This window comes from Nyctereutes procyonoides, unplaced genomic scaffold (genome assembly GCF_905146905.1).
Source record: "Nyctereutes procyonoides isolate TBG_1078 unplaced genomic scaffold, NYPRO_anot_genome, whole genome shotgun sequence".
In the NCBI taxonomy this organism is placed as follows: domain Eukaryota; kingdom Metazoa; phylum Chordata; class Mammalia; order Carnivora; family Canidae; genus Nyctereutes; species Nyctereutes procyonoides.
In genome coordinates, this window is record NW_026575041.1 from 2,768,499 (window position 1) to 2,781,402 (window position 12,904).

General features: G+C 40.2%; 1 protein-coding gene across 1 annotated transcript in view; it reads left to right on the plus strand.

The window, feature by feature from the left end:
* The first annotated feature begins 9,779 nt into the window (after positions 1–9,779).
* MRPL48 (mitochondrial ribosomal protein L48) overlaps positions 9,780–12,904 on the plus strand; it is a 64,867-nt gene continuing 61,742 nt past the window's right edge. The window contains exon 1 of the mRNA XM_055320390.1: positions 9,780–9,936. Within this exon, the coding sequence (XP_055176365.1) occupies positions 9,916–9,936 (21 nt within the window). The 5' untranslated portion in view covers positions 9,780–9,915. The remainder of the gene's footprint in view (positions 9,937–12,904) is intronic.

Below are 12,904 nucleotides of genomic sequence, written 5' to 3' on the forward strand. Positions count from 1 at the left end.
TCTTTCTTTCTTTCTTTCTTTCTTTCTTTCTTTCTTTCTTTCTTTCTTTCTTTCTTTCTTCTTAAAGCTTTTATAGAAGGTTGACTTGTAAAAGTAAAGCCAGAAAGGCAGAGTTCTTCCAGGCTTTTTTGGTGGTGCAAGATCCTGGAGAAATCTAAACTCTGAGAACTTTTATATATTCTTTCATTTATTATTTCATTCAATATTTACTGTAGCCTTATTATGTTCTATTACCTCTGCCAAATTATTGGGATACAAAGAAAAATGAAGAATATTCCTTTGAGGGGATCCTTGGGTGGCGCAGCGGTTTAGCGCCTGCCTTTGGCCCAGGGGCGATCCTGGAGACCCGGGATCGAATTCCACGTCGGGCTCTGGGTGCATGGAGCCTGCTTCTCCCTCTGCCTGTGTCTCTGCCTCTCTCTCTCTCTCTCTCTCTCTCTCTCTGTGACTATCATAAATAAATAAATAAATAAATAAATAAATAAATAAATAAATAAATAAAATAAAAATAAAAAAAGAATATTCCTTTGAAAAAAATACACTGTTCAGGACTAAGTATAAGATGAAGTTGGTGTGTCTGGCTTGCTCAGTAGAACATGTGACTCTTGATCTCAGGGTTGTGAGTTTGAGCTACATTGGGTGGAGAGATTACTTTAAAAAAAATCTTAAAAGAGAGGAAGAAATAAAATGATGAAATCAGAGAGGGAGAGAAACCATAGAGACTCTTTTTTTTTTAATTTTATGTATTTATTCATGAGAGAGAGAGAGAGACAGAGGTAGAGACACAGGCAGAGGAAGAAGCAGGATCCATGCAGGGAGCCTCATGTGGGACTCAATCCCGGGGCTCCAGGATCACGCGCCCTGAGCCTAAGGCAGACGCTCAACTGCTGAGCCACCCAGGTGTCCCAGAAGACTTTTAATCATAGAAAACAAACTGAGAAAAAAAAAAAAGAAAAAAGAAAACAAACTGAGAGCTGCTGGAAGGGAGGTGGGTGGGGGGATGAGGTAACTGAGTGATGGGCATTAAGGAGGGCACTCGATGTGATGAGCACTAGGTGTTATACAAGACTGATGAATCACTGACTTCTACTTCTGAAACCAATGATACGTTATATGTTAATTAATTGCATTTAAATTAAAAATTTTTTAATCTTAAAAAAAGATGAAGTAGATAAATATTGGGAAACATCTTTCTAGAGGGGGAGGAGAACTTTACAAGGCTAAAGAAGTTGGTGTTTCAGTGCATTTAACCTCCATTCTTATCTGGGAAAAGACTGACTTCATTGTTAGTTCTCAGTAAAGTTGCTGTGGCCCAGATTCACATGTACTGTGTAAATGCCAGTTCACCAAGTGTTGGCTTGAGATTTAGAGTTGGCAATAGGAGAATATTAGAGCTTCTAATTTGCTTTTGGTGTTGACCATCAGAAGGAACATCCAGAGCTAGAAATATATTATAATTACCCTGTTTTGTTTTGTTTTTGCCTTATACAAGTTGTTTAAGCTTAGGCAAGCCTCCCATATTCTTCCTTTTTTTTTTAAATCTATAAAGTGAGAAAATTTACCTATTGTAACTTTGCAAAAATTGCATAATGTCCATGTAAGTTGTTGAAAAGTAAACATTACTTTTAATTTAAAAATAAAAAAGAAAAAATTACTCCTTTAAAAATGCTTACATTCTAGTAGGTGGCAAGATATACAACTGAGCAAAAAGTTATGATACACTGTGTTGAGGGTGTGAAAAGGGGTCTATGTAAACACAGTGGAGGGACCACACCATTTCTGTGAAGTGGATGCAAGAGGCTAAATAAAAAAAGGTTACATTTGAGTTATGTCTTGAAAGAGGGTTCGGGGTTTTCCAGGTGAGTGAGTAAAGAAAGGTCATTTCAGCAGAAAGAACTGAGGTACTAAGGCAGGGAGGTGTGATAAAGTATGTTATGATTAAAGAATTATAGAAATTTATTTTGACTGGGACTAATACCTCTGTTGAAAAGAGTGGGAAAAGAAGCTGGACAGGTAGGTAGGAGTAGAGAGTAAAGGTCTCAGGATGTGTTCTTTTTTTTTTTTTTTTTTTTTAAGACTTTTCTCATTGTTAGTCTTTTTTTTTTTTTTTTTGAATCGTATTTATTTTAAGTAATCTCGACACCCAATGTGGGACTCAAGCCTGAGACTCTGAGATCAAGATTGTGTGCTCCTCTGAGCCAGACAGAAGCCCCTCGGTATGTCTTTTTCAAGTTTGTACTTGATCCTATAGGCCATACTATAGGGAGCCACTAGCCACATAGGGCTATTTAAAATAAATTTAGGGCAGCCCCGTTGGCGCAGCGGTTTGGCGCCGCCTGAAGCTCAGGGTGTGATCCTGGAGACCGAGGATCGAGTCCCACCCAGAATCCCAGAGTCCCACCTCGGGTTCCCTGCATGGAGCCTGCTTCTCACTCTGCCTGTGTCTCTGCCTCTCTCTCTGTGTCTCATGAATAAAAAAATCGCTCATGAATAATAAAATTAAAAAATAAAATTAGGGATCCCTGGGTGGCGCAGCGGTTTGGCGCCTGCCTTTGGCCCAGGGCGCGATCCTGGAGACCCGGGATCGAATCCCACGTCGGGCTCCGGGTGCATGGAGCCTGCTTCTCCCTCTGCCTGTGTCTCTGACTCCCTCTCTCTCTGTGTGTGTGACTATCGTAAATAAACAAAAAAAAAATAAATAAATAAAAAAAAAATTAAATTAAATTTAAAGGGCACCTGGGTGGCTCAGTGGTTGAGCATCTGTCTTTGACTTGGGTCATGGGATCGAGTACTGAGTCCTGCTGTGAGCCTGCTTCTCTCTCCTCCTGTGTCTCTGCCTCTCTGTGTCTCTCATAAATAAATAAAAACTTTAAAAAATTAAAATCAAATAAAAATTCAGTTCCTAGGTTGCATTAGTCACATTTCAAGTTCAACAGCCAAAAGTGGTTAGTAGCTACCATATTGGACAGAGCAGATATAGAACATTTACATATTTGTCGAAAGTTCTGTTGGACACTACTACTATAGTCAGTGCGTGGGAAGCATTAAATGTTCTTGGGCAGGGAAGTGACATGGTTATATTTATATTTAGAAGTATTACTCTCATGGCAGCATTAAAAATGTTTTGGAGAGGGAGAAAGGGATTTGTCAACCATTTTTTAAGTGAAGTGAGCACAAATTACAATTTAGTTCTCTCTTCCTTAGCTGCCTCTCTTCTAATATCCGCTCATCATGAAGGCAAAACCATACAGAAAGTAAACACAATGATTGGCTTCAGGCAACCTTTACAGGTGGCATTCAAATGTTCTACCCTATTCCTTCTATTTCTTCCACTGGGGAGGTCAGGAGGGTTTTGGTGAGCCTCAGTCTATTTCCCATTCTAGGATGATGGCCTAAGGGGCTTCCAGGAAATAAAGAGAGGGGCAGCAGCAGGTTACATGCCTGAGAGAATGGGAAACTGGCTTATCTGCCACCTATTTATGGGACCCATCTCAGATTTTAACTCAAAATGTTCTTTACTATGCACATCTAATCATTCCTAACCATCTAACCAAATCCTGCCCATTATACCTCCTTAACATCTCTCATTTTGATTTTTCTTCATCTCTATCAAACCCTTAACTTGGGCCCTCCTCTTTCTCATTTAAATTATTCCCCTGGTCTTCTGTGGCTGGTCTCCTTGGCTCCATTCTCCCCTCCACTATTCTACTTCTTACTGGTTCCTGACTGGTCAAAGTCTCCCCAACTCTTTGGCCTGGAATTTAACATATTGACTCTATCCTGCCTCTTTAGTCTCTTTCCCCACTATATTTTTTTTCATTTTTTCAAAGATTTTATTTATCTCAGAGAGAGATTAAGAGTATGATCAGGGAGAGGAGGCAGAGTGAGAGGGAGAAGCAGGCTCTCCACTGAGCAGGGAGCCAGACACAGGGTTCGATCCCAGGATTCCAGGATTGTGACCTGAGCTGAAGGCAGATTCTTAACTGACTGAGCCACCCAGGCGCCCCTCTGTATAACATTTCAGTCAAACATGAAGTCCTTCTGTGATCCTGGAGTTCCGGGATCAAGGGCCACATCAGGCTCCCTGCATGAGCCTGCTTCTCCCTCTGCCTATGTCTCTGCCTCTGTGTGTGTCTGTGTCTCACATGAATAAATAAATAAAATCTTTAAAAACAAACAAACAAAAAAAAAAACCCGCCCATGAAGTGCTCACAGATTCACTAGTCTGTCTTTTTCAAATCACACAATAAGTAAATGGTGGAACCAGTCTTGGACCTGGGCCCATATTCTGTACACACTCTCCTATCCTTATGTGTCTACTATGCCAATAATGGACGTGCAGACAAAACTGCTATCCTTGAGGTAGGAGACAAAAGAGAAATAAGAATAGGAAACTTTCAATTTGGTTCAGCAGATGCATATTACATCTGGGCCAGGCCCTGGTCTGGATGTTGGAGATACAAAGGTGAATCAGGTACCTCCTTAATCTTGGGCAGCTCATATAGAAGGATAAAGCAAGAGAGCAGGAGCCTTGGTACCTGGAAGGTGGCCTGTATTGTGCTGTCTTGATTTCTCCAAGGGAGGTTTAGTTGTAGAAGCTGGAGACAAAGTAAACCAGAGAAACTACAGAATAATTGATATACAAGAATTTCTTGTCACATTTGTGTGAAAGAGTCTTTCTGGGAAGTTCCGTAAGCTCATATTCCTTTATAACACATGACATCATTGGCAGACATTGGCAACAAGAATATCCATTCTGACACATTAACAGATATTGCTATGGTGTCTTCACATCCATATATACTGATTTACCTTCCTTTTGAGTCCTAGATTCCTGACCTTTTAAAGTATCCTAGCTGTCTTGAGAATCCTTGTGCTTTGCTAACAGAATTAATTGTCCTTTCCTTCCATCTCATCCCTCTGCCCCTCAGCTTTCTCTCTTTCTTCAGAGTGTTTAAACAACACGAAGATGGGTTTGTATCTTACCAGGTTGCATTTACCTGAAGCAGACAAGAAAGAAACTCTCTGGCCTAGCCCATTTGTCCTTTTAGAAAACTACAGCTGAAGTCCCCTGCAATGGAAGAACTCAGGCGCGCTGAAATCAGACAGGTCATTACTTGCAATGTGACTTACAAAAAGTAGCCCTTAACCCTTCTGGGGCAGAGTTGCTAACAGATCACCTAAAGAGACAAATTCAGTTAAGTGATGTTCTGAGTATAATGCATTGTGCATAGTGGTCACTCAATAGAAGGTGGTTATTACCAATTATCATGAGGCAATCATATGTCAGAAAGGCTCATTTAGAGTCAATCAGCTTTTACTTTTTAAGTTTACGTATTTCTTTGAGTATCTCTCCACCCAACGTGGGGCTCAAACTCAGAACCCTGAGATCAAGAGTTGTGTGCTCTACTAACTGAGCCAGTCAGGGGCCCGTCAATTGGATTTTATATCAAGGTTAGAAGACAGATCTCCATGTCCTGTGCTAGCCTGAAATAAATTAATCAGACAGGATCTTAGTCCTTGAGGAACTCACAACCAAATATGTGAAAGAGATAGTAACAAATAATTAATACATAGTGTAATAGATGAAGTAGCAGAATTGTGTGCAAAGTATTGGGACAACACAGAGGTGGCAATTAATTCTGCCTGGACAAATAGAGGACAAGTCATACCTCCTCCACCATAGTGACTGGTTTTAGCTTGTATGGATATCTAAAAGCTGTTGAGATTTTAGAAGTGAATTTTTATTTTTTCTAAAAGATTTTATTTATTTATTTATTTATTTATTTATTTATTTATTTATTTATTTAATAAAAAGAGAGAGAGCACACCATGGAGGAGGGCTACTTTTTGGGGACATAGACTTACCTACATAGTCCTTTGCACCTCCTTGGAAATTCAACAGAGAAAAAATTGATAAAACAATAGGATTAGGGACTTTGTAAAAAAGATTATTTATTTATTTACTTACTTACTTATTTACTTGAGGAATTTACTTATTAGAGAGAGAGACAGACAGCAAGCATAGCAGGGAGAGGGACAGAGGGAGAGGAAGAATCTCCAGCAGACTCCCCACTGTGGGGAGCCTGGTGTGGGGCGATCCCATGATCCAAAGATCATGACATGAGTCATCAAGTGTCCGACGCTCAACTGACTGAGCTACCCAGGCACCACAATAGGATAACATCTTGACAGGGTTTCTGACAACAAAATAAACCCCCTATCACTGAAGCCCCATTCATATTTATTGGGTTTTACACCTCTTCCTTGCTAAGAATAACAATAATAACATCAAAACAGTAGCAGCAATAATAATAGCAATAATATCAGGATGTCTGGGTGGCTCAGCAGTTGAGCATCTGCCTTTGGCTCAGGGCTTGATCTTGGGGTCCTGGGAAGGAGTCCCACATCAGGCTTCCTGCATGAGCCTGCTTCTCCCTCTGCCTCTCTCTCTCTCTGTCTTTCATGAATAAATAAATAAATAAATAAATAAATAAATAAATAAATAAATAAATAAATAATTAAAAATAGCAATAATAAAAATAACTGCATATTTGTTATTTCACTTTATGTTGACTTTATGTGACCATGTACTCCCTTCATACACAGAATTTATGTGCATATCTCTGTAATTAGAATTCAACATTGCTTTATAAATGTCTGTTTATGACTTGGCTTTCCTACTGATTTCTATCAGCCACTTAAAAAATTATGTATTTTTATGGTGTACAATATGATTTGATACACATATACATAGTGAAATGATTACTCATGTTTAAGCTAGTTAACATATAATTTCCTCATATAGTTATCTTTTTTTAGTTCTCTTTTTTGTGATCAGAGACCTAAATCTACTCTGTTAGCATATTTTCAGTATTCAATACAACATTATTAACTGTAGTCATCATGCTGTATATTAGATCTCTAAGCTTAATTTATCCTGCATGAAGGGAACTTTGTACCCTTTGACCAATATTTCCCCATTCTGCCCCCAACTCCTGCTCAAACCCCTAGTAATCACCAATCTATGCTCTGCTTCTATGAGTCCAACTATTTTATTTCATTAAAAACCTTTTGTTAAAGGAAACTCTACACCCAATGTGGGGTTCGAACTCATGACCCTGTGATTAAGAGTCATGTGTATGAGTCCAGCTACTTTAAATTCCATGTATAAGTGGGGAGCCTGCATGGCTCAGTTGGTTAAACGTCTGATTTTGGCTCAGGTCACGATCTCACTGTTGTGAGATTGAGGCCCGTGTGGAGGCTGCTTAAGATTCTCTCTTTTCCTCTCCCTTCGCCCCACCCCACTCATGCCCATGCACTCTCTCTCCTAAAATGTGTGTGTATATATATATACACACACACACATATATGTGTATGTATATATATATATATATATATATACACAGAGAGAGAGATTTTGTATATATATATGTATTTATACATATATAAATTCCACATATAAGTGAGATTATGGAGTATCTATTTTTCTGTGCCTGTCATTTCATTTAGCATGTTCTCCAGTTTCTTTTTTCTTTTCTTTTTTTAAGATTTTATTTATTCATGAGAGACAGAGAGGGAGAGAGGCAGAGACATAGACAGAGGGAGAACCAGGCTCCCTGTGGAGAACCCAATGCGGGACTCCATCCCAGGACCCCAGGATCACACCCTGAGCCAAATGCAGATACTCAACCATTGAGCCACCCAGGTGCCCCTGTCCTCCAGTGTCATCTATGTTGTCACAAATGATTGGATTTCCTTGTTTTTAAAGGCTGGTGTAATATTCCATTATATACTTACTATTTATACTGTTTTCCATTATGGTGATACCAGTCTATATGCCCACTAACAGTGTGTGGGGGTTTCCTTTTTTCCACATCATTGCCAAAACTTAGCTTTTGTTTTTTTTATAATAACCATTCTAATCGATGTGAGGTGATATCTCACTGTGCTTTTATTTTGCACTTCCCTGATGACTAGTGATATTGAGCATCTTTTTATACACTGTTGGCCATTTTTATGTCTTCTTCTGGGAAATGTCTGCGCAGGTCCTTTGTCCACTTTAAATTTTTTTTTAATTTTTATTTATTTATGATAGTCACATGAGAGAGAGAGAGAGAGAGAGGCAGAGACACAGGCAGAGGGAGAAGCAGGCTCCATGCACCGGGAGCCCGACGTGGGATTCGATCCCGGGTCTCCAGGATCGCGCCCTGGGCCAAAGGCAGGCACTAAACCACTGCGCCACCCAGGGATCCCCCTTTGTCCATTTTAAAAATTATTGACTTATGGGACATGTGGGTGGCTCAGCGGTTGAGCCTCTGCCCTCGGCTCAGGGTGTGATCCTGGAGTCCCGTGATCAAGTCCCACATTGGGACTCCTGCATGGAGCCTGCTTCTCCCTCTGCCTGTGTCTCTGCCTCTGTGTGTGTGTGTCTCTCATGAATAAAATCTTAAATTTTTTTTAAATTATTGACTTAAATTGACATACCATGTTATATTAATTTCAGGTGTACAACATATTGATTTGACACTTCTATACATTACTCAGTGCTCATTATGATAAGCGTAACCACCATCAGTCACCACACAAGGTTAGTACGGTATTACTATGTTCCCTATGCTGTACTTTTCATTTCTGTAACTTATTTTATAACTTAAATTTGTACCTCTTAATCCCCTTCATCTATTTTGCCCAATCCCACTCACGTTCCCTCTGGACCACCAATTTGTTCTCTGTATTTAAGAGTCTGTTTTGGTTTTAGATTCTACATATCAGTGAAATCATATGGTATTTGTCTTTCTCTTTTTGACTTATTTCACTTAGCATAATATTCTAGAGGTCCATTCACATTGTGGCAAATGCCTTTGCCCATTTTAAAATCGAATTGTTTTCTTGCTATTCAGTTGAATTCCTTATATTCTTTGGGTATTAACTCCTTAACAGATGTATGGTTTGCGACTGTTTTCTCCCATTCTGTAAGTTGTCTCTTCACTATGTTGATTGTTCCCTTTGCTGCACAGAAGCTTTTTACTTTGATTAAATTCTCTATGAGCCACTTAAGGGCAGGGATCATGTAATATTCATCTCTGTATTCCCAAGATTCAGTCAAAGGATTGGCACAAAGTCATGCTGAGCAAATGGTTTATGTGTGTAAAGAAAGTAAATGATTGTGCTGTGACTTTATTATCTCATATGAAAAGGGATGTATCAGGGGGAAAACACTTTGCATAAAGGATACTGAATTTGAAACTCAACTCTGCTCCAGTTGGTTGGCCCTAGACAAGTCTCTTAACCTCTTGGAATATCCTTATATATAAAAATCAAGTGATAATATTTCACTAAGAGGCTTCTGAGGCATAAATTGATGCTCTGAGCATAATGCATTGCACATAATGGTCACTCAAACGAAAGCAGTTATTATCAATTATCATGAGGCAACTGAATGTCAGAAAAGCTCACTTAGGGCCAAGCAGCTTATAAATCAAGGTTAGAAGTCAGATCTCCATGTCCTGTGCTAGCCACTGGAATGAATTAATTGAACAGGATCCCAGTCCTTGAGGAACTTACAATCAAATATGTGAAAGAGACAGTAACAGATAATACACAGCATGGTGGATGACATAGCAGAAACGTGTGCAAAGCATTGGGCCAACACAGAGGTGGCAATTAATTCTGCCTGGAATAGCTGCAGTGAAGGTGACACTTCAGCTGTAGTGAGGGCGGAGTCTTGGAGAGTTTTCTAGATACTGAGTCTCAGAAGCTACCGGAACCAAGGTGCTGCGGGCACTGAGTCTCGGTCGGATATCGTTAATGGACACGGTCGAGGCGTTCCGTTAGTGTTTTCAGACGCCAGGGGGATCGCTGCAGCTTGGGCGGGTCTTCAACTTAAACAGTTCCCGGCGGCAGCAACAAAGGATGAACGGAGCTCTGGGAAAGGTAACGTATTTCCACGCACGCAGGGCGCGGCAGAGGCGGTGGGGAGAGCAGAGCTGGGAGGTGGCGGCGAGGATATCCCCGCCTCTGCAGACATCCGGGTCTGAGACACCGGCGAGAACCAAGGTTCTCCCGGCAGCACACGCGGCGCCTTGTAGTCACGGGGCTGTGCTCCCTCCACTCCTTCCCCCGCGCGACCGGAGGCGCTGACCCGTGGGCCACGCCCCCTCCGCCAGCCACACTCGCCGCCCATTGGCCGGGAAGAAGAGCCCCACGGTGGGAATCTTGGAACCAGGATAAATTCCCATCATGTGTATGACCTTGAGCAGGTCACTTCAGTTTTGCACTACCAGAGTGGTTTCTAAGTTTACCGCTTTGGCTTGGTAACCTGATGGGGCTGTGAGGCTACTTGGCGATAAGAAAGGGGTAATAAACTAAATTTTTACCTTCAAAACCTTATTTAAATAACTGCAGTAAAAACCGTCTGAATCATGATAAATGAATGCATTCCTTGGTCTTCCCTTGCCCTCTTAACAGATTTCGGTTGTGTTCTTTTAGTTGTATAATGATGCTTAGGATAATGACTTACTTTTAGCAGTTTATGTTAAATTTTATTTTAGGCATTAATTGTAGAAATCTTATGTCCCTGATGTATATAGATCAGTATGATCTTTGCTGCTCATGGATCTACCAGTAGTTAATCTTGGGGTAGTCTCTGAATGTCGTCAGGCTTGCTGCCTTAATGGCTCAAACCTTACTTCTTTATAAAATAACTCATTAATATTCACTTTAGCGTAATTGTGAAAATTTGGCCACATCTGGTGAGAGGATAATAGGAGAAAAATCAGACAGTTTCAAAATTCCACTGTTACATATGGTCAGATTGGTGACTCCATGCTCCTCCATTTGCTTTGATTCTGAGGGCTGCTGAAAGGAAGGGATAGTTTTCAAGGCATACTGTTTCCTAACGTTCTATACTACAGGAGAGCCCATGTAAATCTGTCACTAGGGCATCACCTAAAGAAAAAAGGCCAGGCAGACCTCTCTAAGTCTGATGTCACTGTTATCTTCCAGATGCCCTTTTTACTGATTTTATTCTTCCACTCTGCCCTACTGCTTTGGCTAGAGAGTCTCACTTGCAGTGCCCACACTCTCCTCACCACCTATCCAAATGCTGCATTCTTCAACACCCAGCTCAGGTCTCATATTTTCCATAAAACTTTTCTGACTACTATGGCCAAAATGACTTTATTTTCTGAACTAGCTGCTTTATCTCTTGGCATCTAATCGTATGTAGTCTTGTGACCATCTTTGTCTCAGCCTGTCTGGCAGTGTTATTACTTTACCTTTACAAGGAAAACCCAGGGAATTTACATCAGACCTGGGTTCTATATCTTGCTATGTATATGACCTTAGGTGTGTTGTTTGACCTCTCTGAGCTTCAGTTTCATGTCTGTAAAATGCAAATAATGATGCCCACCATACGGAATCATTGTAAAGATTATAGAAGATAACGTAAATAAGAGTACTTGTAAGGTACGAAGGACTATATATGCAGGAATACTGATATTATTCTAAAGTTTATATATTGCTTTCATTGTCATAATTTCATTTGATTTTCACAGGCACAACAAATGAGGAAATGGAAGCTACTGGCACAGGGTCTGGTACATAATAGGTTCTCAGATGTTCCACTGAATGCCTGAATTGTTAAATGCTTTTCTATAATAGGTCTACAGCCATTTAAGTGGTAGAGCTGAGACTGGAGCCTAGTGTTTCTACCTCTCCCAAGACCCCACTGCTTTTCCTTTTTTGAGTATGTCACATCTCCATAGTTTGATAATCTTGGTTTTCTTCATCTGTGAAATGAATGAAAACCTTCCAAGTTGCCAATCCTTCCCTTCCCTATCCAGCCCATTACACTAATCTCACATTACAATGTAATAAATAATTTGCTCATCTACTAGATGAGCAAATTATTTTTCACTAGAAAAGATTTGAGGGTAGGCAACAATATTTTCCTTATGTGTATATGTACCCAGACTACAGTGTACTTGGCCTAAAGTAGTACATGTTAAATACTGAGTAAATAAGTGACTGAACAAAAGTTAACATTACATGTAAGTACATGGTGGAGCTGGGACTAGAACTTCAAATTCTTAGCTCACTACTCTTTCTTTGGAAACTCAAGAAGTTTTTAGCTTCTAGCCCTCTCACATTTTATTTTATTTTTTTAAAGATTTATTTATTTTTTTGAAAGAAAGAGAGAGAGAGAGCAGGCATATGAGCAAGGGGAGGAACAGAAACAAGGAGAGGGAGAGAATCTCCAGTAGACTCCTGCTGACCCTGGCGCCTGATGTGGGGCTCAATTCCAGGACCCTGAGATCATGACCTGAGCTGAAACCAAAAATTGAATGCTCAGCCAACTGAGCCATCCAGGCATCTCCCACTCACATTTTAGATGAGTGAAAAGCCCAACTTTACTGGAATAAAACTGGGTGGAATCTCATACCTCTCTGGTTCAATAGAAATAGTAAGTAGGAGTAGTTTTAAGACCATAATGGCTGAGGGGATGGGGTAACTGGTTGATGGACATTAAGGAGGGCACATGATGTAATGAGCATTGGGTATTATATAAGACTGATAAATCACTGACCTCTACTTATGAAACTAATATATTAAATGCTAATTAATTGAATTTAAATAATTTTTTAAAAAGACCATAATGCTGATATTCATCAAACCCCAGAAAACATACTGATCAATCAAGATGGCAGGATAATGTCTGTGGAAGTCAGAATCCACCAGGGAATGAGTAATGACTCACTTGCTGAGTTACTTTACACAGAAAATGGATGGTCCTTGAGTATCCAGTTTAGGTCTGGATATCACTTACCCTGAGATTACTGTTCTTTACTCAGGGATTACCATACCTCTGAACCACAAGGATATGGTTAGGTCAGGGGTGGTG